This window comes from Ursus americanus, chromosome 16, assembly GCF_024610735.1.
Source record: "Ursus americanus isolate L20-20 chromosome 16, mUrsAme1.1.p, whole genome shotgun sequence".
In the NCBI taxonomy this organism is placed as follows: domain Eukaryota; kingdom Metazoa; phylum Chordata; class Mammalia; order Carnivora; family Ursidae; genus Ursus; species Ursus americanus.
Window position 1 is genome coordinate 3,763,786 of NC_142142.1, and position 24,271 is coordinate 3,788,056.

Sequence of the window (24,271 nt, forward strand, 5' to 3'; positions counted from 1 at the left end):
ATCCTTCAGTTAGGATCATAGTCCCAAAGCCACCTTGCCCTCCCTGCTTTATTTTTTTTATTATTTTAAAAAGATTTTATTAATTCATTTTAGAGAGAGAGAGAGAGTGTGCACAGGGGGAGGAGCAGAGAGAAAATTCCAAGCAGACTCTTAGCTGAGAGCAGAGCCCCACTTGAGGTTCGATCCCACAACCCTGAGATCATGACCCCAGCTGAAACCAAGAGTCCGGAGGCTTAACCGACTGAGCCACTCAGGCATCCTGCTCTCCCAGCTTTAAAAGAAGAAAGAGGGACAGTCACAGAGGGGTCTGGAGTCCAAGTCTTTGATCTTTATTTTAACAGCCTGGCAAGCAGGCAACAGCAGCAGTACAGGGTTCCTGGCTGGCCAGCACAGCTCCTGTCTGGTCTTCTAGGGCAGTACCAACTTAGACCTTTGCTCCACAGCCATGAAAGGCAGCAGTACCAGGGCAGCTTAGATGATGGGCACAGGCAGAGCAGCTGCCCTCTCCTGTATCTAGCCAAACCAGCTCCACGAAAGAAAAGGTCCTGTTTCCCTGGTGTGTTCAGGGCCCAGATGCTCTTCTTACCACAGCTGTCATCTGGGGTTTTTGCTTCTTTCCTAAGATTTCCACTTTCCCAACTCTGGGCCCTGGGGGTGCTAGCAGAAAGGTGGCCTTGGCCGCAGGCTCTGGACATCAGGGAGGCTTCCATCCGGCACCAGATGGCGACATAGAGCAGGGCTGTCAGAGCGAGCCGAGAGCTGGGCGCACAGAGTAGTCAGGCGGCAGGGCATGCCACAGGGCTCTGAGGGCGGATGGCCCTTATGGTAGAGAAACCAGAAGGTCTGGAATAGCTGTGTGTCACCCCGCATGCGGTACACTAAGTCATGCCAGGCGGCAGGTAGCGCATTGGGCAGCCCGTAGGTTTCTCGAGCCCTATAGAGACGCTGCCAATGTGGCGTGGCTCCTGGTTCATTAGCCTGTGTCAGGTTCAGGATGTAGGTCTCATGATCCAGGACCACATGAGAGCTCCCCGGGTAGTTGCCATCTATTTGGTAGACCCGGTAACCTGCAAGGAGGGAGGGCTGACTGGAGAGGGAAGGAGCCAAGGCCACTCCAGGGTGGGTCACATGTCCCACCTGCCCCTTGCCAGCCTTGGCTCTGAGTTTGTTTCTGCTTCCTCTATCCCACCAACTTCCTCTATCCCAACAACTCCCTTCTACCTCACTCACCAGGATTAAGGCCGATGTAGGTGGTGGCACTGGGTGCCAGGAAGGCTACAGATAGTGGCCGGCTCAGGGTCTCCTCATCATAGAAGACCTCAAACTCATCCACGTGGGTGTGGCCAAAGAACTGACCAGCCAAGGTGTTCTCATACCTGGCCCAAAGACATTAATTACATTCAGAAGGTTCTAGGGAGAGGGGAGGAGATCTGGGGAGATGGGATGCTTCTTTCTCCACACATTGAAGAAAGTAGCCTCTCTACCCCAGTGGGGCAGCAGGAATGATAAGATGCTCAAAGGGATTTCCAGCCTTCAGACTTTTCATCCACCCTTCGCCCCATCTCCCCATCTCCCTCCTACCTGGCTATAATTCGGTAATAATTCCAGCTCCAGCTCTTCAGGCAGTGCCCTGGGGGAATGTGGCCAATTATATGTACCTGCAGAGAGAGTTAAAGAAGGTTATCAAGGAGAATGCCCCCCTATTTGCTAGATGGGATGCTGCCGGATTCATGAATTGTTCAATAAAGCCATTAGATCTTCAAATTTAATGAATGAATGAATGAATGAATGAATGAATGAAAGGCTGTAAGGGCAAGGAGGGGTCCAGGCAGCCCTGGCCAGGAAGAGTTGGTACTCATCTCCTACAATGGCCGGCATTGCTGGCCAGAGGGGGGGAATGAATGAAAGGGCTTCTAAGGGGGACCAGGAGCTGAACTCCCAGGGAACACTGCTGTTGGGAGCTTCAGAAAACCAAGCTTCTCTGCTCACAGGTGCTCTGGTCTAGATAGGAGTCTGGTCACAAAGAGTCTGCTTCTCCCCCAACCCCATCAGCACCTACTCCACCATGTTCACACCGCTTTCCCTCACCTTGTCTCCTCGATCCTCAGCAGCCTGAAGCTCCCCCACTAGCCACTGGAGCTGTCCAGCAGGATCTGTGGAGTTGATCAAGAGCCAGAAGTTCTCACGGGAACAAAAATTCATATTGAGAGAGATGAGACGGAGGCCAGGACGTGGGGAAAGGGCATAGAACCCCCCAATTCTGAAACAAAGTGAACACGAAGGGTCAACACTCATTCATAATCCAGGTCCTGTGTGCTCAGTCCTGTGCTAAGCATCTGGGTGGAGGGCAGAGCCACACAGGACATCCACCAAGAAGCTCACATTCCAGCTGGAGACCAAAAAACAGTACTGATTGTAAGGCCCATGTGACTGAGGTGAAGGGGCTCAGAGGGCTAAGGGCTCTAGGAGTTCAGGGGAGAGAAAAAAGTGAGCTATAACGGGAAGCAAAGGCCCTTCACAAGGAATTTGATCTGGCCTGGTAAAGTTGGGATGTTAAAGTGGGGGGTGCATTTTAGAGTCGGCCAACATGAGCAAAGACACAGACCATTACGGAGAGGGTGTGCTGTCAGCCCTGTGAGGGAGGGTGTCTGGATATAAGGGTAGAGGTGGAGTTGGGGTCAGATCAGGGAGGACCAATGAGGAGAGCTGACTCATGCTAGAACAGTCACAGGTAATGCCCAGGTCCTCTGCCCCCTTCACTATCATCCACCTTTCCCTTCTTGGGTTTCCGTGGACCTCAACTACCTGAGGGTGTGAAGGGCTTCGGCAGGCAGCCAGGACTCCCATGCCTTGGCCATTGCCTCATAGAGCCAGCTGGAAGAGTAATTGCCCTCTATGAAGGGCGGAGGGAAACCATTGACAGGTGTGCTCTCATGGTTGCCCACAGCAGGATACACAGGCACTGGGCCCAAGAACTTCTTCACAAGGGCTGTGACGGTGGTCAGGGCCCGAAGCTGGTCCTGACGTGATTGGTGCCAGACGTTGTGGGCGGGGATGTCTCCTGTCCAGTACACCATATCAAAGGGGCCAGCAGGGCCCAGCCCGCTCAACAGGCTCTCCAGGGTCCGCAGGGGCAGGTCACACTTGCTGTACTCGCCCCAGTATCCAGCACCTGGGCGGGAGGCAGGTGGCAGGCCAGAATCCTGGCGGCAACACAGCGGATTCTCACAGTCAGGGTCTGTGCCCTCCAGGTAGTCGTGATCCCAGTGCAGGTCAGTGAGGAAGAGGATGCGACTGACGGGGGCGCCTGGGGCTGGGGGCTTGGGTGGTTGTGGGGAAGGCTTTGGTACAGCTGGCAAAGAGATGTTCCAAGATGAGAAGATGTCCCAGTGCCCACAGGTGGACCCCAGGAGCAGACCACAGGCCTCAGACGGGCTCAGCACTGAGCGTGTCCACACTTCCACCATGTCATCTTCAAAGAGCTGGACAGCTGACTGGCACACAGTGGGCGGTGCTATCTTCAGCAGTTTGCAGAGCTTGGTGGCCATGGAGCCCACCCAGGCCACACCGGGCTCCTTCTGTAGTGGGAAGAACCAGTGGCGAGAGGTCAGAGACAGCACAGGGACCAGGCCAAACCCTGGCTACCACACTTTGCACCTCCCTTTCCAAACTGGGGCCAGGCTGGACTCATGCCACCATGGTGAAGAGACCTCAATGCACTCCCTGCCTCCCATAGATATTGCCCTCTCAGGGAGCACCAGGACAGTACTTCCTCTTCCCCTTGGTAGGCAGTGGCATTTCAGGCCTTTTGCTTGCCCGGCTGAGTCCTCAGGCACTGTCTGCAGAGTGCCCTGAAATTTGGACTGGGTAGTATCTCTGTCCATAGTTTGAGGACACACACAGGGGCAGGCCCTGGAGAGCACTGCAAAGCTCACCTACCAACTAGCACTCATCATAATCCCATCAGGGTCAAGGCATCCCTATCTAGTTCCACACCCTTGGATGTTTCTGAACTCAAGTCCCTTTGGAGTACAAGGCCTGGTGCTCTGGATTAGAGATGCCAAGTTTAAGGCACAGGGAATTCAGTGTCAGATATACAAGGAAAGGAGTCCCAGCCTTTCCCCTAGCCACCAGCTGTGTGCCCTTAGGCAAGTGACTTCACCTCTCCCAGACTCTATTCCTTTGTAAAATGTAGATAACAACTGTAATGAAACACCTCACAGGTTTGATTTAACCTGGATAAAATGGCTAGCGCAGTGCCCGGCCTACAATTTGCACTCTTTCCTTACTTCGCAAGGTCACAGTGGTGGCGGTGTGCAGTCATGGGTGTCTCTAAAGGAGAGCAAATCCAGTGAAGGCTTGTAGAGGCCAGCCTCCCCATCAGGTTTGCTTTTCAGGACCCCAGGCCCAGCACCTCCTTCGCCCCTGCCCCCGCCAGCGCTCCCCTTGGCTGTTCGATCGCAGCCCCTTTAAGCGCTCACCTTCAGCCCGAAGTCGATGGCGGTGAACAAGCCTTTGCAGACTGGGCAGGTGAGGTTCCACCACCCAAAGGCGTTGCGGAGCTGGGGCACTAAGCGACCGAATCTGGCGGGATGGCTTTGGGCGGGAAGAGGGTGGGCCCCGGCGGGGGCCCAGAGAACCAGGGAGTCGGGCAGGGCCAGCGCCAGCGCCAGGCCTGTCCACAGGAGCCTCAGTCTGGGGGACCCCCGGGACCGGTCCGATTCCGTCTCCCGGCCGCACCCGGGGTGGCCCTGGCCGGGAGATACTCCGTGGCGGGGCATTGCCCGAGTTCCTAGACAGGCCGGTTCCCCTGTCCGGGTCCCGCCGGTCTAGGCGCTGGCTCTCAAGGGGCCGGGCAGCGCCAGGCACAGCTGACTAGCCCCCGCTGCAGTCGGTGACGGCTCGGCGTCCAGCGGCAAGACAGCTCCACCCCTTCCTCTTCCTCTGTTCCCCAGCAGCTGATGGCCGCCGCTGCCAGCAGTCCTGTCAGAGCCGGGGAGGCGGAGAGAACCCAGGGCTCCCGGGACCCGCCCCCGCCCCGCCCCGCCCCCGCCCCCGCCCCCGCCCCCGCCCCCGCCCCCGCCCCCGCCCCCGCCCCCGCCCCGCCCCCGCTCCGTCCCCGCCCCGACCGCGACTGCGCCTGCACCTGCGCAGGCCGCTGGGCGGAGGGAAGCTGCCTGCGGTCTAAACAGCGGAAGGGCGCCGCAGCCGCGCACGCGCAAGTGGTGGAGCCGCTGTGGTGTGGTCGCTGAAAGCCTCGCCGAGGCTCCTAGGCGCCTCCTCTCTCCAAACCTGGACGAAACTCCTGGAGTAGCTAATTGCCAGGCCCACTCGGTACTCCACTCGGCCGCCCACACGGGAAGGGTGGCGGGGGGAGAACGCCACGAAGCAGGTCGCCGAGTGTGCTGCCCCTGGGCAGAGAGCGCCTCCCCTCCATCTCCCACGTGCTGCCACTGGCACCAGCACCCTTGAATCACCCTGACTGAGAGTCTTTGAGTCACATCTGATGCAGACTTTTCCTGATGGAAGGGACCCTGAACTCGTGGGGACACTCACACATTCGCTTTACAGATGAGGAAACTGGCCCAGAGATGGTGACGTGACTAAGGAGGGGTACAGAGCAAACAGCCAGGAGAGCCAGGAACGGGGACTAGAACTTGGGTGTTCCATCCCCGTGTATCCATGATGATGAAAGCTAACATTTATTGAGCTCTATACATGTTCCCGCATGGATCCAGACACTTTATAATACTTATCTTCAATTGGAACAACCCTAAGAAGTAAGTATAATACTACTAATACTTCCATTTTGCAGATGGGGAAAATGAAGCGTGGGGAAGTTAAGTGGCAGAACAGCAATGAAAACCCGAGCTCTTTAATTCCTAGAGTACTTCTGCAAGAGGCCCAGAACTACCAAGTCCTGTCAGTTCTTTCCTTTGAGAATTTCTTTCAAGTGACTCTTTTCCTCATCATCTCAGAGTAATTGTGGTATAATAAGAAATATATTTGGTCTTTGTCTCCAGTTCCTGTTCCTGGCACAGAGCTCCTAAAATCTTTTAAATTTCCTTGTTATTTATACAAGCCCTTTTCAATCACACCTAAATGTATGCTAATGAAGGGTGACTGCTGGTGGACCCCCTAGGCAGACTTCCGTTGGTCTGGGTTTTCGCCACTAGTCTCAAATCTACCCACAAAGGGAAAAATTATGTGGGGAAAACAGAGTATCTCTAAGACTTTGGTCACAAGAAGATAGGCCATATGGGAAGAGGACAAAACCAAGAAACTACTGAAACCAGGAGGCATAAGGTGAGAGAGTTGTTTTATTTTGTAGATTAGTGTCAACTTCCTGAAGAACCTTTACTGAAATGGACTGTGAGTGTGACTAATTTAGGGGCAGTATCTTTGTTTTTATATATTCAGAATGGAAGAGCATGTTTGGGTTGTTACAGGACCCATAGCTTACTATGGAACAGTCCAGATGGCTATACATGATCCAGATACACAGAGGGTTCTTCCTGAGGAAATGGCCAGGCTGCTGGATTGGATAAAAGCCACTGTGAGGTCTGTTTACCCTCACAAGGGAGACTCTAAACAATCCCTATAAATGCCAAGTGGAATGCCCTACATCAAACAGCTGATCTGCTTCGTATACAAGCCATGTGGGACTGGCTTTATGATGACCCTGGCTTTATACTCACCCACTGAATATGCCCATTACCCAGATGATGGTAAACGCTATGGTTAAGCAGGCCACTTTTGCATGGGCCCTCCCACCCCCATGTAGCTTTTCTGCTGCAAAATCAAGCAACAGTCCAAGAAGTCTTATCAAATTTGTTGTCTAAGCTTCCCCTCTTGGGTCTTATAGATGCCAATAAAAACATTAGATTAACAAGAGAATCGGGAGACACAACGGGGAGAGTTAAGGTCCATCTTGATGGACAGCAAGATGGGTATCTTTAGATGGTTATTAAGAAGGGGACTTCAAATAGCCCCATTTCTCCTTAACTGTTGCTGCTCTCAGTCTCTGTCCTTCCTACATAAGAGGACATTGATGACCCTTAGGGCCCAAATTCCATCTGTTCTCCAAGACCTTATCCCAGGAGGTTCTTTCCTTTGCTCACATCCATCTCCTTCACAACATCTTTCTTGCTCACTCCCTCCTTGCTCATTTGCCCACTTCTCTTTCTCACAGTGTTTCATATAGTTGCTCTTGGTGGCCCCATCATTGCTGCATATCACACACCGTTATCCTTCTGGGTAGGTGATTAAAAGCTCCTCTTCCCCTGACAGATGACATTGTTCTCCAGGAATTAGATTCTGAGACAGAGATGAACATACAAGAGATTTCTTAGGAAGTGCTCTTGGAATCTACAGCTGTGGAAGGAAGGGAAAAGTAGCAGGATTGCGTAGAGGGACAGGTTGAGCTTTGATACTGTCTCAGTAGAGACCTCAGTGGATCCTGTGGGAGTTCTGAAGCTGGGATGACCCTTCAGAATTGTCCTGAAATGGCAAGAGGGGGCTTGCTTCATTTGGGGAAACCCCTGTAGGGGGCTGACAGCTGAGGACTTTCTGTTGAGAGCACTCCTAACAGCCGGGAGAATAAGTCCTTCATTCCTGAAGGGAGACCAGGCGACAATGACAGTGTCCACCACAGTCCATCCACCTCATGTGCCACTTGGATTCATTTCTTCATATAAGGTCTGTGAGGAACTCCTTCAGCATTCTGGTGAGTTTGCCTTCGTGACGGAAATTTAGAAAATGAAAGCTTGTGCGAAGAATTACAGCTAGTGTAGCTAATATCAGGACAGCCTATATCTCCTTTGCATAGCAGCTGCCCTGCCTCCTCTGTTCTTGTCATCAGGATACACTCTATGGCCACGATGGTAATGCCTCTTTTTGCCTGCTGGTACCTTCACACAAGGAGCCCCAAGTTCCTGGGCGGCAGCCATACTCTGTCCCCTGTTGGAGATATTTTCCCTTTGGGAATCAAGATTTCTAAACCTGTGGAGCCTAGAGTAGTAGGGACAGGAAGTGCAGATTCCCCAGGTGGGTCACAGGAGTAATGATAAGAAGGCCGTTCCTGCTTCCTCCCTTGTTTCTGGACTCATGAGTTCTGTCTGTTGGGCACACAGCACTATATGAAGGTTCCTGTTTTAAAGTGGACAGCGCGTGCTGGAAGATGGCACCGTGTTCTGTAGGTTTCACTTTCAAGTTTATGCGTTAGCTGTGCCTTCACCGGCCCATTCCATCAGTGTATCAGGCTGGCGGTTTCTGGGTGATGTGATATGTAATGTGACCAGTGAGTCCTCTAGTTAAGTGCTCACTTTATACCCCTTTTGCTATAGACTGGGTCCTCGGTCTGATGTGATGGGATCCCATGCCTGTTGTTCAAACACTATAAGTTCTTGGAGCATGGAGATGGTTGAATCGTAGTGGGCGGTAAAGGCAAAACCATGCCTGAAATATGTATTTATTCCTGACAAAACAAATTGCTTCACCTTTTGGAGTGAAAGGAATCCAGTGTATAATAATAATTATATTATTATGCTAAGAGGCTAGTTGGTCTCTTCAAGGTATGGTGCCATATTGGAGATTTGGCTTCTGTTTTTGCTGCTAGCAGGTTAGACATTTGACATTTGTCAGAAATCCGTATCAGCTTTGCTAAGTGGGAGCCCACACTATTGGGCCTATGGTAATGGGTTTCTAATGATTATATGCTGTCCCCTAGCCTCTGTTTTGGGAGGAAAGTCCTATTATTTCTACTGCTGTCAGTGAGCCCAGCTCAGCAGTGGTGTTTCCTACCATCAGCCTTGGCCTGCATAGGAGAGTCATTATGGAATTTCTTAGTGATGCTGGTGCTGCTCTTACTAAACATTCCTTATTACTTTGGAAAATTGTGTATCCCATGGAACACAGTTATTTCATGAGTTTTCCAACCTTATATAATATATCCATTCTTGACACCCACTTTCTGAGCCTTTTTATCCTTCCTGTCAGGGATGGCATTTCTGCCTCACTTGGTGCAGCCATCACTTTTTCCATGCTTTTAATTGCTGATAAATTATTTTAAACTTTTCATTACTTTTTCCTAGAGCATCAGTTGAGCTTAACTGCAATCACTCAATTCCCTTTTTCTTATAGTTAGGATTTCCCTCATGTTTCTCAAAAGCCTGATGTACTGACCCAGCCAGTGCATTTCTTTCCACCAGCATACCATCCCAGTTCACTGGGGGCTCTCCAGGTCCACCTGACCAGTGCTGGGGTCCTTGTGGGCTGGGTGGCGAGGGATCCAGTGCCAAAATCCCATCTTGCCATGTGCTTTCTCAAAGCCTCCTGGCACCAGCTTCTGCAGGTTCGGTGACCCAATAGCAGACCCTAAGATGGAGATGAACTTGCCCGAGGTTTATTAGGGAGTACTCTCAGGATCACCACCTGTGAAGGAAAGGAAGCAAGTGGAACGGGGCAGAGGATGAACTTTGATGCAGTCTCTGTACAGGTCTCAGCCAACCCTACAGTGAGTTCTGAAGCTGAGATGACCTTTCAGAAGTGTTCTAGGCTGAATCAAGGGAACTGGGCCTTTGTTCCCTCCCAAACTGACCAGTCATATGATGCCTCAGAAAGAGGATATGGTCTTGGGTGAGGTGGCTTTCCTAGGTGGAGGTTCCTGGGTGGGCTCATCATTGAGGGCCATATTCCAGCAGCACCCCCAGCAGCTGGGAGACAGTCTTTCGTTCCTTACGGGGAAACTGTGTGACCCATAGCAGTGTCCACTGCACTCCTGTCCCCAGAATCCTTAAGAAAGGGCTTAGATTCAATTCAGGCATCCTCTGGCCTATGAGTTATTATGAGCAGAGCTCTGTGGGTCTAGGAATGAGAATGGTAAAAGCAACTTTAATCTTTATTTTATCTGGATTTTTGTAACCTCTGAAACGTATTTTGGAGGCTTCCAGGCTACTAGACAATGGGTAAAACTTGGGGAAGGGGAGAGGAGCCTGCTGTTTAAAGATCTAAGGCTCACACATCTCCTTCTTGCATAGCAGATTGGGTGCCAGGCTTGGAGAGTGGTTGGCAGAGGGATAATATGGGCTTCCTGGTTGGGACAGAGAACTTCCTAATTAATTTGGGCTAATTGGATCAGGTTCCCACTTAGGGAATGTTCCATTGTGTCAGGAAACCTGTTCAAATTGTATACAGGTAACCAGCCACCTTTCTAGCTGCCTGTGAAACTGCTAATTAAATCCATAATTCCCCTCAGCAGCCTAGAACTGATGGGAGGAGGTCCCCCTCTTGTGGATTTTTTAGGGAGTACCCGAGAGCTAGGAATCTATGAATTTAAGGACATGGACCCTGAGGAAATGGAGTCTTCTGATAGGCAATTCCAACAGTGTGTCCAAAACCCTCAGTGGTAGGGACAGTGGCTAAGGGGATGGGCTTTAGATTCAGTCTCCTGGGTTACAATTCTGGCTCTGCTGCTCACTAGTTGTGTGACCTAGACAAAACACATCACTTTCTGAGCTTCGATTTCTTCCTTGATGACATGGAGATAATAATGGTACAAGGTTGTTGGGAGGATTCAGTGAGATCCAGAGTGCTTGGAGCAGTGTGTGGTGTGGGGGAAGTGTTTAGTATCTGATGCCATCCTTCTAAACTGCATCTCCCATCTGTATTGACCATCATTGATTTAATGAGGCCCAGCTCCCAGAGCTCCCCGCTCTCCATGCCCCATTCATAGTGTCCATTGCCAGGGGAGAGGAACTCACTGAGGTGAGGTGAAGGCCAAAGGAAAATTTGTGGGAAACTTTGAAAATCCTTTCCCTGACCCATCTCCCTTAACCACCCATGGAAGATGTGGGGAGCATTGACTTAACAGATGGTGACTTGGCTCCTTTTATTGCCAGGAAGTCATACATTTATTCTCTCAATACACACACACACACACACACACACACACACACACACACACACACACTTTGATATGTCTAAACAAAACCCTCACAGAATTCAGTGTCCCTAGAAAGACCTATAGTCATCTACTGTTATTCATACAGCCTCACTCTCCCCACCCAGAATTCCTTATGAAAGGATTCTTTCAGTAACAACAATTCCCTTCAGAGGGGAAAGAGAGAAATTTTGCATCTAAGAGAAATATGTTTTAGAAATTGCCCTATATTGTTATACTAGTAACTGAGCAATTCTAATCAGTTCAATAGGAGCTTCTGTGGGGGATGTGTGGGGAGTTGTGGGAGCAGAGACGAGACAGGTCACCTGGAGCTGAGGGCCTTCACTCAGGTTGCCCAGGAAGTGAGTTATGTCTATACCAGGCCTGAAGAATGCCCGGGTCGGGTGAGACTAATGCCCCCACAGAGGGAACTGCACGCACAGTCATGTGGCAGGGAAGGCCTGGCAAGTTTGGGAACTGAGGAAGAAGACAGTGTGACCACTCGAGCCCTGGGAGGGAGTTGGACGGTGTGCAAGGCTGAAGCTGAAGACAGGCGGTGGCGCTGGAGTAGGAGGAGTACATTGGAGTTTAGTTTTAATCCCCAAAGGAATGGATGCATTTGTTATTAATTTTGTTCGTTCATCCAGCCAGCCATTCAGGTGACACACATGTGGAAGTCTGTTCTGTGCCAAGTGTTGTGCTAGGGACCCCGAAACACAGAGATGACTGTGCACCAGCACCTCCCTCAGGCAGCTCGTGGACCTGTGGGAAGAAACAGACACGAAGCATAGACCCACGAGAAAGAGCTTTTGGTGACATGTTTACTTGGTACTGTAGGGGTCAAAGGAAGAAGTGGTCGATTCCTGCTGACCTGAGAGTAAAGGTTGGTGGGGATAAGAACAATTCTCCCAGGAGGCCAGTCTTGAAATATGAGTTAGTATTTGCTTGGAGGACAAGTTTAAGAAGGGGTTTCTCCTTCATTTTCGATGCTTGAAATGCACTAATATTCTTTCAGAGCCTACACAACATGCACCCGGCTTTCTCAGGGCCTTTTCACCTGCTGTTCCTTCTTCCTAAAAAGATTTTCCCTCTCCTTTCACTTAATTAGCTGCTACTCATTCTTTAGCTCAGTTGTGATTTCCTTGGGGATGCTTTCCCTGATCTATTTTTTCTTTTTCTTCCTCTTACCTCTTCCCCTCTTTCCCCCTCTCCTTCCCTCCTCCTTGTCTTCCTTTCCTCCTCCCATCCTCCTCCTCCTCCTCCTCTTTCTTCTTCATCCTCCACCATAGTTCTAATTGCAGTTATAAGTTTGTGTTTGTTTATGGTCTTATTTAATTAATGCCTGACTTGTCCAGTAGACTGTAGACTTCATGAGGATGGGGACCATGTCTGGGTTTGCTCCCATTGTGTCCCCAGTACTCACCACAGTGTCTGCCAGTGCCTCCATAAGATCGGATGCTTGAATAAATTAGAAGTGAGAGTATAAACAAAGGGCCAAAGGCATGAAACACTATGCAGAAGGGGAAATTTCCAAAAGTTTAAGTGAAGGCTAGTTGTGAGAAGAGATGCATGTAGGTAGGCAGGGCCTAGATCTTGAAGAGTTTGTTTGCAAATCTGGGCAACTGAGTCATTAAAGGATTTTATTGGAGTTTGTCCTGATAGGCTATGGAGCTTCAGTGAGGAGAGCCAGAGAGATCAGCTGGTAATGGGTGAGGTTAGAGATGAATTCTGAAAAGTGGGATTGAAGAAGGGTGTTCAGCAGGGGAAATAGAAGAGATACAAGGAAAGCAGTGTGCACAGAACCACCTTGAAGGGCTCTTGATACCTGCCCAGGGCCACCTCAGATCTAAGTAAACAGATGGACAGAGGGAACACTTGAATTAAAGACACCAAGGTTTCTGGTTTAGTTGATAGGAACTGGAGCACACATATTAAGAGCTGGGCTGGTACAAGAAAAGGGCTATAGGTCCTCTGAGGCTGAAGGCAGGGGTAGGAGGTGGACAGAAAACAGGATTTCAAAGTCAGTCGATCTGTCAGAAATCAAGGTCACACAGGCCCTGGTGACCTGCTTCCTCACCCATCTGCCTAACTTCTTGTCCATCAAGTTTCAGGTTTGCCACACTCCAGCACACACAGGGCACCCTCCCCTTGCTCCACCCACAGCACACTCATCCGGCACCCAACACTAGACAATTACTCAGTGGTTTCTCCACGAGACCACGAGCGATGGGGATGGGCCTAGGGGCAAGACCTTCAGTGTCTCCATTTTATCCCCACTCCCTGGCATGGTGCCTGGGGCATAGTAAAGGCTCACTGTCACTGTTTATTTGTTCAAAGAGAAAGGAGTGGTTTTCTCGTATCTAATCTAATAATTTTATATACATATCCCTTTCCCCCCCAGTAAAATGTCATACCCCCCAAAGAAATTTTTTCAACTGTGTTTCTTGGAAGCTTAGCTTCTTTGAGGGGAAGTTTGAAATAAAACTTGAACACTTATTTGAAACCAACTTATCTAAGTTGCTTTAACAAAGCCCTTGCTTTATGTGAGTAATAACACCTACACTTTTTGGTTATATCAGTGTGAGGACCACACCCCAATAAAGTGTTTCATTTTAAAAGCCGGTTTTCTTTTTCTTTTTTTTTTTTTTTTAAGATTTTTATTTATTTATTCGACAGAGATAGAGACAGCCAGCGAGAGAGGGAACACAAGCAGGGGGAGTGGGAGAGAAAGAAGCAGGCTTATAGCAGAAGAGCCTGATGTGGGGCTCGATCCCATAACGCCGGGATCACGCCCTGAGCCGAAGGCAGACGCTTAACCGCTGTGCCACCCAGGCGCCCCTAAAAGCCGGTTTTCTTAAAACCGGAAAAGTAGTGTATGCATATGTTAAAATTTTTTTTTCAAGTACTTAAAGGGTATTTTTTTTTAAGATTTTATTTATTTGAGAGAGAGAGAGGGCACAAGCAGGGGGAGGGGCAGAGGGAGAGGAAGGAGCAGACTCCCTGCTCAGCGGGGAACCCAGTGCAGGCCCAATCCCAGGACCCAGCGATCACAACCTGGGCCGAAGTTAGCAGAAGTCAGATGCCCACTGAGTGAGCCACCCAGATGCCCCTAAAGGGTATGCTTTACGTAGAGAGTGCTTCTTCCTACCCAAACTCCTGAGCCTTTCTCCGGAGAGAAACATAACTTCCTTTTTGTGTGTTTTTAGAATGTTTCTATTATAGTAAGTATGTGTGTGTATGTGTGTGTGTGTGTGTGTGTGTGTATAATAGAATGTTGAATGGGATTTCTGATGCCTCAATATTTTGACCAAAGCTCTAAGGTTAGACAATATATATACCCAAAGGATTACTTAAAAGTTGGCTGGACAGGGGCATCTGAGTGGCTCAGTTGGTTAGGTGTCCAACTCCTGATCACAGCTCAGGTCTTGGTCTCACGGTCGTGGATTCAAGCCCCACGTTGTCCTCCATGGTGGGTGTGGAGTCTACTTAAAAAAAATGTTGGCTGAACAGATCTTTGACTCTCATCCTAACATCCACCTTCGGTCTATGTGAAAGAAGTCCAAAAATTCTATGACATTTAAAACATAGGGGCAAGTGCTATGATTTTTCTAAGTGTGTGTATGTTTGTGTACATGTTTGGGGGGGTGGGGGGTACGCTGCTAAGAGAACCACTAAGAGTGATTGAGAATCTGGTATCTTTCTTGGGGAGAAAGGCTTGGGAAGTTGCAGAAACGTGTACCCAACACAATCCCAGTATAGCTGCCAGAGCAAAGTATGGTGAGAGAGTTCTTGGAGGAGCTTCATATGTGACATGGACTCTGCTGCCTCCTTTCCACCTGTATAAGTTTCAGGTGGAGGCTGCCTGGAGTAGCCCTCCGTGTTAGAGCAAGGAGAGAAGGCAGCAGTGGGGCAGTGTGCTCAGAGTGTCTAAGTCAAGCGACGATCAAAGAAGAGAGCTGAACGTGAAGGAACCTTGCCCGAGGGGGTACTTGGTATGGCAATAAGAGACTGTGGAGTGTACTTCGGTGGAGAGGAACTGAGGAGATGGGGATTTAGATTAGCTGGAGGGTGATTACCCCTTCTTGTCCACTTCTTCCCCAGCCCCCAGGTCAGGGAACCGTACATCGGAGAGAGCCAAATGTGCACACCTCAACACCTCTCTACTATCCAGAGCTCAGTTCCAACAGGCTAGTGCCACACATATAAACTCACACCCAAACACCCCACGTGGACTCTGGGGGAGCCAGTTGCCGGAGGTGAAGGAGGGTGCATGGAAGATGAAAGCACTGTTCACACCTCCTTTGATTATTACAAGTTCCCAAGCCACAGAGCTGGCCTGACCTGGGAGTGCAGGGCCGGTGGGGGGAACATTTTGAATTGGAAATGTTTCTCTGTTTTGATTTACACAGGACTGAATCATTTTAATACACAGAAGTGAGCTTAGTTGTAAGGATCGACTTTGAAACTGGTTTTCTATCTGAAAGTGACTGTCCCATCTGTGGGATTAGCTTGAGACATCTTGGGAGGGGTGGTGGGAGAAGGGGGCTCAGTACAGCAAGTGTGAAGGCTGTGTTCGGAAAGAAAGCTGAGGAATATTTGTGCTTCACTGAATTCAGTTCACTAAGTAAATCCATTACATCTGTATTTATACGCCGTTATGCAAAATACACAAAGGAGAAAACAGTACATTGTTTCTTTTGCTTAGCAAAGTATCTTTTCATATCAACCAGTAGAGAGCTAACTTCTGGAAAGTTCCAGGGAGCCAATGAATCATATGGGCTCCTCACTGGATTCTGAATGGAGGGTAAATGCCCAGAGGCAGATGAGGAATGAGGTGTACCATCTGCTTCAACCTGGTACTGTCTTAGAGGAGGATGCTTGGGCCTGAGGCCACAGGGAGGCCCTTCAGCTCCATTTAGACTCTGGGGTGGGTCCTCATCCAGGATCGCAGCCTGGCACATGGCCCATCTGCCTGGGAGAGGAGAGCAACACAGTTTCATTATTGTCTCTAAAATAATAATATCCGAACTTTTTATTTACAAATCCCTATGAATAAATGATTTTTGAGCACTCATCCTCAAATGTTCCTTCATTTACAAATTACATAATAAATTTACAGTCATACTGTTTTTCTTTAACAACTTATTAAAATATAAATTTGAGAATGACATAAAAATAACAGCTCTAATAGATGTTTTATTCTTGCACCTCAGTGGATGGGCTTATGCACTGCCTGTGACGTGCATACTCTGCTGCCCTGTGGAAGGAGAACCGAGGTCTGACTCGAGAACAGAAGTGGAGGAAGAGTGTCCTTCATGTGGGCCTTCGAGAGAAAGAGAGCCAGGAGACTGGGCTGTGATTTGGCAAATACTTTGCCTCATCTCAGCAACTGAGTTACTCGTTCAATGAGAGGAGAGAGAGACCAGAAGTATACTTCCAGTAGAGTTTTCTCTTGGAGAATGGAGCAGAATCCTTCCCCTCCATGAAAACTTAAAGAATGAAGCGATAAGCAACTCCTCCTACTTTAAAACCTTAAAATCAGTATAGTATTCCACTATCATAAGGTATCTTGGAATGTTTTTGTGTGCATCTTTTTTTCCTTTCTGCATGTTCCAGCTCTAGACGGGTGGGCAAATCCATCCTGTTGCCTTTTTTGGGGGGGACAGTCTATGAGCTAAGAATGGTTTTTACATTTTTAAATGATTAAAGAAAAGCAAGAGAAGAATGGTATATTAGGACATAGGAAAATTACAGGAAATTCAGATTTCAGTATCCATAAAGTTTTATTGGAACAGAGCCACCCTTACTTATCGATTGTCTGTGGCTGCTGTTACACCAGAATGGTAGAGCTGAGTCGTCACAACAGAAGCCCTATGACCCTCAGACACAAAAGGGTTTGCCATCTGACCCTTTACAGGAAACGTTTGCTGAGCCCTGCTCTAGATGGTGGGAGTAGCCATATTATTTCAAGGCAAATTAGGATCGTTGTAATAGTAGGAATGTTAAGAGTGGTGTGTTGGTATCTGGTGTGTATGTTTATTTTCAAATAATTTTTTGAGAATGAAAAGGAAAGGGGAATCAAGACAGTGATAGAGACGTATGTCATTACAGTGATAGAGAACAGAACAAGGCAGATAATTTAATTCTCCCCTTCTTGCCCTGGAGAAACTAGAAATGGACCTTTGGGACTTTTGGTAGCGGTTGTAAGAGCTGGGCTGGGAGTCTGGAGGAGAAGGTCAGACTGGGAGGAACTGTTATGCCAGGGTCGCCATCACGTGGCTGAGCATTCTGCCCCCCACCAAAGGAGGTCCTTTACTCAGCTGAAATTCATAGATTCAATTACCATGGAATATAGGAGAAAGGCTATTGGAGGACATGAACGGTCTCAGAGTACTCTACCTCTCTGCATCCTCAGCCTCTCCCGTTCAACTTGAAAACCCAACTGACGCTCCCTCTTTAAAAAAATGAAGCAAACATAAGCAAGACAAAACAAACGCAATCCCCTCCCTGGACATAACCTGATCCCAACTGTCCCCATTTCTCTGCTCTCTTAAACAGGGAGCATCTCGAAAGAGCTCTCCACATGTGCTGTCTCCTCTTCCTCACCTATTTGTCCTTCAGAACACTCCCATCTCATCATGACGCCACCAATCTACCAGAACAGCTAAGGCACTTATGACCTCCACATTAATAGATCTGGTGGACACTTTTCAGTCTTTCTCTTCTGCATCTGGACGTATTTGATTACTCTGTCTTCAAGCACTCCCTTCTCTCTGCTTCTGACACCTCAATTTTGGCTATTCTTTCCTGCCTCCCCCACCCCTTCTGTTCCTTCTCAGTCCCTCCCAACGTTGACTTCTGTAGATGCTGCAAACATGAAATGATGAGGTGATGTGTGCTCTTCACCCATCATCCTATATTATTGAGGGATGGAAGGATCTTGGTTTTACAAGCTACCTGCTAACCCAGCCTAGTGTCAGTGGAGGTTTCAAGATGCAAGGCAAGTTATCTGGGCTGATAAGCAAAATCATGGTTCTGCTCTTAGCTTCAAACAGCATCACAAACTCTAGATCCTACCTGTGACACTCAGTTCCCAGTATTGCCCTTTGTTAGGATGGCTTTCCTGGCTTTAAGCTCTTTCCCCTGAGAACACTCAACTCTGACGTATGCAACCTGTAATATACTTGCATTTTGCCCTTGCTGGGGGTGGGAGAGGGAGCTTCCTCTTAACCAAGGCAGCTATTTTCAGCCTTTATCACCTAAAAGTATGTGAAGTCATTGTCTACCATAAGGACATATCCTATAACTGGGCCTCCTGCCTGCCTGGCTCAGAACCTTGTTATTTCCCTTATCTTTCTTGTCTTGCTTAAATCTAAGCCAAGAGACAAGGCAAGTATATTCTTTTCTGCAACAGTTTTCTTCTTTTTTAGTGTTTTCTTTTTAAAAATATCTCTTATCTATTCCTCCCTTGTGACACTGTATGCAATGTTACCAGTAGCCAATAATGGACTTTCTTTTGCTTTTTATCTGCTGCACAGCTCCAGCCAAAAGCAAGTCTCCTGCTTTAACTTTCATGTGCTGAAGTAGACACTTCAGCTACTCAAACATGCATGGAAATCACTGGGGCTGAGGTCTGTAGGTCCCACCTCACTGGAGAATTGGCTGCTTTCCAAGTCCTGTGCAGCTGTGCAGTATGGGCAGGGCGGGTGACTTTCTAGACCTTGCCAGGCCTGTCGTATCCTTTATGTTGAAATCTTGTTTGTCCCTCTCACCATTTCTTTGCATTGAAAATATTCATTCTTATTTTCATTTACTGCAGTCAGAATTTAATGCACACAGTCTGGAGGGAGTAGGGAGTAAAATCAGATTCTGGAGCTGGGCTCCAGTATCTTAGCAGCTGAGAAAGGGCAAGGAAGCCGGAAGTAGAGAATTTAATCGAATTATGACAACATGACCCTGAGATAGATACTGTTGTTGTCTCCAGTTTCCAGGAAACTGAGGCTTAGAGAGATTAAATGACTGATTCAGTAGAATCAACACTTGGGACTTGCTTCCAGGCCATGCTCTCAAAATTCCAATGCGTGCCTCTCTCTGTCCACATTCCACTGTGAAAGTCTTGCCAGCTAGAGACAAAATGTCAAGCTTTCCTCCAATTTAGGAAATAGCTATAGATGTCAGAATGCCACGTAAACCTCTGAGAGAGTGTGCCCCAGGGACTGGACATCATTGAAAAGGTGGGAAATGCATGTGGCATTCCAGTGTCTACCAAGAACATAACGTTAACACAGCAAACAAAAAGGTCTTTTCTCTAGTCCTTGGCTGGGTAAGAAGATAGGTGGAATTGTAATAAATGACTAAGGAGGTGGTCTGATTCCTTAGCTTAAAAATGGAACTTTGGTATTTTGTCCTTGGACAGACAGATCCCTACAACTGTAGTCTGAAGGCATACATAAAGAGTGTGGATGGGAAGTTGGTGATTTGAGGAAAATGAGAATGTTGTGCTATGGACAGCACAAAAGCCAATTGATTAGGGAAACACAGTTAAAATTGTGGGACAATATTGGATTTATAGGACTATTATCCTATTTCCATACTTATATATTAGTCAGGATAAGTAACATTAGCTGCTTTAAGAAACAGTCCTAAAATATCAGCAACTTAACCCAATATGGATTTACCTTTGGCTCTTGTCACTGTCCAGTGTGGGTCTGTGGTGAAAGAGAGGTGAGGGGGACACAGGTAGACAGAGGTTCTATCACCTTCAGCTCATGACTCCTGGAATTGCCGAGATGTTGAAATCCAGGCAGCAGGTGGGGGTGCGGGTGGGAGAGAGAGAGAGAGAGAGAGAGGTGATCCAGGCTTGGAAGCAGTTTTCATGAAGCCCTGGGCCTGGAATAGTGCCTGCTGCTACTGCTCAGATTCCCCTGGCAGAAAGTAGGACAAGGAGGAGGCCCAGGGAGTCTGTGGGCCAAAGAAGGAGAGGAGAACAGGGATCTTGCAGAACACTGTAGCCTCTGTTGCAATGTGGAACCCTTCAGTGCCAGGGCTAATTAAATTTACCTTGACATTCCCTCCTTGCATTCTCCCACCTGCTCAGTGCTCTCGCCTTCTTCACCCATAGAAGCTCAGAGACTGTGTGGAATTGTTGAATAACTTAGTGCTAGAGATTAGGTAAGAATTCAAGCCTTCTAATGTTTAGTTCAGTGTTTTTTTTACCACCTGTATTTACTTGACTCAGATTGTAGAAGATGACTCTTCAGGGAAGGGAGAGGTCAGTGTGGGCTAGGGTGATCAAGAAAGGCTCCAGAGGAATGTAGTACCTGAACTGGGTCCTATAGTTGGTAGGATTTGGGTGGGCCAAGCAGAGGGACAGCACATTCCAAGCAAGTTTGAAGACATAGATTTGGTCTCAGGCAATAAGCATATTCATTTATTTCAATTCTTATCCTTTTATTGATTAAAAGAATGTTTATTAAAATTTTTAAAAGGTAACACATTTGCATGGTTCAAAATTCAAAAGGCACAAAAGGACATAAAATGAAAACAAATCTGTGTCCCTTCCCTGTCTCCTGTCCGCATCAGCTGCCCTTCCCAGAGGCAAGCTTTATTACCAGTTTCTTTGGTATCTTTCCAGAGATTTTCTGTGCATATAAAATAAATACTTGGATTGCCTGTCTCCTAACAATTTCACCATAGTAAAGCATTATATTTGCTGTTAGGATCAGATAAAAAATGATATTTCAGAGTAGTTTTAGTTTGTGCTTTTTCTTTTTATAAGTAAAATCGATCATTTCATATTTAGAGCCATCGGTATATTCTTTTTTCGGAGCTGTTTCCTTTACCGATTTTTCTGTTGGATTATTATTCTGTTGGTATTATTATGATTGATTTCTAGGAGTTTTTTCCATATTAGAGAAGTTAAGCATTTGTCACTAATACCAGTATCAGTTTTTTTCCAGTTTGTTTTTTCTTTCATGGTAGTTTTTTTCAATGCAGAATCTCACTTTCCATTGTTAAAATTTTGATCTTTTCTTTTATGGGTTCTGAGTTTTGGGAATACCTAGAAAGATCTTCCATCCTCCAAGATCCCTTTTACCAAAATCCTGTGCTTGCTTCTTCCAAAGGGAGGAAATAGGGACCATGGCCACATGGATCTGGACCCAGACCCACCAGCAGCACTGCTGGCCCCAGCCAGTTCCAGGCATCACAGGACACAGAAAACTTTGATCCCCCAAGTCATGGGGTCAGAGCAGGGGCCTTCCCTATAGGAGTCTAAAGGCTTTACTGGAATGTAGATATTCACTTCTGACCTTGGGGAAAAATAAGATAAGGGGAATCTAGCTGTCTATAAAGGTATAAGGAAGATCTGCTGGCTATTCTGGGAACTTTTTTGGGTCAGCTTGACCCAGAACCAGGCATCCCTGCATCTCCCAAGAGCCTGGTGATCTCGTCCACACCCATAGCCTCACATACTTCTTATGTGTTGATGAGTTCCAGATTTATATCTCCAGTCCTCACCTCTGAGCACAGGTATCTCTAACTTAGCAATCTCTAAAATGGAATTTGGGACTTTCTTCCTGAATTTGATACTGCTCTAGTCTTCCCAACTAGGAATTCAGTGCCTCGGTCTACGTTATTATTGTACTAGAGACGTGAAGTCATCTTTGCCATTCATCTCTCTTATCTCTAAATTCTGTTCGTCACCAAGTCACATCCATCTTTCCTCCAAAATCTGTCCCGAATCCTGCTGCTGCTGTTCACCTGTGCAGCTGCTGTCGTAGCCAGGCTGTATCATCTGTTGCGTAGATGGCTTCAAGTTAGTCCCAGCCGGTTTCCCCACATCCACCTTTACCCCCAACCCCATAGTCTACTTTCCGTAGCCGACTCTGTCCAAGTCTGTCTTCTCCCTCCCTCCTTGCCTGCTTTTCATGTTGTGCCCTGCCGGGTAGGTGTGGAGTTCTCTCAGTGGTGGCCTTGCCCTCGGTGCATTGTATACATCCGTTCCTTTTTCAAATACCTTCCTATCCTTTGACCTTCTGGCAGACTCCTACTCATCCTTCACATCTCAGCCCAAATGCTCCTTCTGTGCTGCTGTCCCCTGCATGCAAACCCCCAAGCCCCCATTTCGGCGATTCCCAACACATGCAGAGGCTCATTTAATGCTTGTTTGAATGAATAGATGAACTTGAGTGGGATAAAGACCAAGGAGGGAAGGGCCTGACTTGTGCTGGGGTCTGGAAGGAAGGGAGAATGGAAGAGTCAGTCACACTAGGGCCTGGGGTGGGTGTCAGGCCTGGTGGGATGCTGGGTCTGAGGAGCACTTGGCCTTTTTATGGCAGGACCATGAAGTGATGGAGGCCTTGTCTTGCTGGGTCTGTGTGTGTATGTGAGGTGACCCATATGTGTGTGGCCTGGTGTTGGGGGGCCAGCAGAAGTGAGCTCCCGGTGGTAATGGGTAGGCCGTCCTGCTATGGAATCTAGTTTCTCAGGCCAGAGTTCCTGGGATCGGATTAATTGCCCCTGCAGAGCCCAATCTCCTCATGACACCAGGGCACAGCTGTGGCCACATCTGAAGCAGGGAGCAGGAGCAACTGCAAAAAAAGTTGGAAAGTCCCGGGGACCAGAAGCCTCTGTTGTGGAGACCCAGGGGAAGGAGGAAGATAGATGGGCGAACCAGATAGGACTTGCCTGGCTTTTGGGGAGACAAGAGCTCCCCAGAATGCCACCCCATGTGCCCACTGGGCTCTGAGTAAGGGTCTCTAATTACTGAGGTGCAGAGGGTCCTGAGTGAGGGGCTCTGGGTCACCGAGGGGCCCTTGTCTCTGGGAGTCATAAGCTATAGGTCCTGGTCATTGAGTGGCCTGAGTGTAAGGCCAGGTCACTCAGGGGCCTAAGTGAGAGGCCTTGGTCACTGTCGGACCTGAATGAGGGGTTCTGGTCACTGAAGCCCAAGTGAAGGTTTCTGGTCATTATGGGGCCTAAGTGAAAGGCCCTGGTTACTGGGGACTGGAATTAAGGGCTGAGTGAGGGGCTTGATACCTGGGACCTGGGGACCATGGCCAGTATCTGATCACTGCAGTCTTAGTGAAGGCCTTGGTAGCTGGGTTCTTGAGGGGGAAGCCACTCCATTAATCCTGAGCTGGGGTACTTGGGGGAGGCTTCCCAGTGCCCCCAGTCCGCCCAGCATACTCTGTGTTCTGGGTCTGACCAGCGTGGCTCACAACAGCCAGCAGATGGCACTGTGGCCCCATGCAGCCTGGACTCGGAGAGGGGCAGCTGGCGAGCAGTCCTTGGGGTGAAGCTCAGCTGAGACAGGCTCAGGGGCAGCCTCCACCAGCTTTGGGAGCTGCAAGGCCTGGAAGGGGGGGGCATTAGGTGGACTCCAACCAAACTCCCTGGGGTGATGGCCCAAGGCTGATCCCCTGGAAGCAGGGAATTCTGTGCTATGGGTTAGGAGTCCTGTGTCTGTTCCATACCCCAGGAACCACGACAGGCTTGATCAGTAGTTCTGGAGCACAGAACAAGAATCTGAAATCTGGCCTAACACACCTAGATGCACTTTTTTTTTTTTTTTTAAAGATTTTACTTATTTATTTGACAGAGAGAGAGAGACAGCCAGCGAGAGAGGGAACACAAGCAGGGGGAGTGGGAGAGGAAGAAGCAGGCTCCCAGCAGAGGAGCCTGATGTGGGGCTCGATCCCAGAATGCCGGGATCACGAACTGAGCCTAAGGCAGACGCTTAACGACTGAGCCACCCAGGTGCCCCCCAGATGCACTTTCACCTCTGGATTGGTTCAGCTGTCCCAGTCTGCAGATCTAAGACAAACTAGTATCCACCCTGAATGTTAGTGCTATTATTTCACAGAACATCCGGTGCCCTGTGAAACCCAGAGAGAATTGGAGTCTGTTCCTTGCCATAACCACAACCCGTTACAGCCCAGCACTCATTGATACAGCACATTCCAGAATGGTGTCACACTTCAGGGCTTTGTTGTACCTCAGATAAAGTCACAGAACAGGGCTTGTCAGCCTTTGAATAAAGGCACATCCTAGGACGCTGTCAACAGCCCAGAGCCTGTCCTGTTAGCACTTCCCAGGGTCCTGTCACAGCCCATGCTTGGCCTTGAGTTGTGACAGTACTGGGTATGTGACTGAGCCCTGAAATGTGCCTGAATTTGAGTAATACAGAGCCCTGGGCTGTGACTATATCCACAGTGTACAGTGACTTGTCCACAAACTTGCACCTGTGAGTTTGGCCATGATCAGCAAGTATTCATTTTTTTTTTAAAAAAAGATTTTATCTATTTACTTGAGAGAGAGAGAGAGAGAGAG

The 24,271-nt window shown here is 48.5% G+C and overlaps 2 protein-coding genes across 4 annotated transcripts in view; one reads left to right on the forward strand and one right to left on the reverse strand.

The window, feature by feature from the left end:
• Window positions 1-308: 308 nt before the first annotated feature.
• On the reverse strand, window positions 309-4,969 carry SMPD1 (sphingomyelin phosphodiesterase 1). Of its 2 annotated transcripts, none has more exons than XM_045783072.2 (6): window positions 4,482-4,968; window positions 2,806-3,578; window positions 2,089-2,260; window positions 1,582-1,658; window positions 1,231-1,376; window positions 309-1,067 (listed from the first exon to the last, which is right to left on the reverse strand). In XM_045783072.2, the coding sequence occupies exons 1-6, from the start codon at window positions 4,779-4,781 to the stop codon at window positions 658-660; spliced, it is 1,878 nt and encodes a 625-aa protein (XP_045639028.2). In that variant the 5' UTR covers window positions 4,782-4,968; the 3' UTR covers window positions 309-657. The 2 variants fall into 2 exon arrangements, with proteins under 2 accessions (XP_045639028.2, XP_087724204.1); XM_087868078.1 differs by having other exon boundaries at window positions 898-1,087; window positions 4,482-4,969.
• Window positions 4,970-5,159: 190 nt separating this feature from the next.
• FHIP1B (FHF complex subunit HOOK interacting protein 1B) overlaps window positions 5,160-24,271 on the forward strand; it is a 162,974-nt gene continuing 143,862 nt past the window's right edge. For both annotated transcript variants that reach the window (XM_087868080.1, XM_087868081.1), the window contains exon 1: window positions 5,160-5,780. The gene's annotated coding sequence lies outside the window, so the exon portion shown is untranslated. The remainder of the gene's footprint in view (window positions 5,781-24,271) is intronic.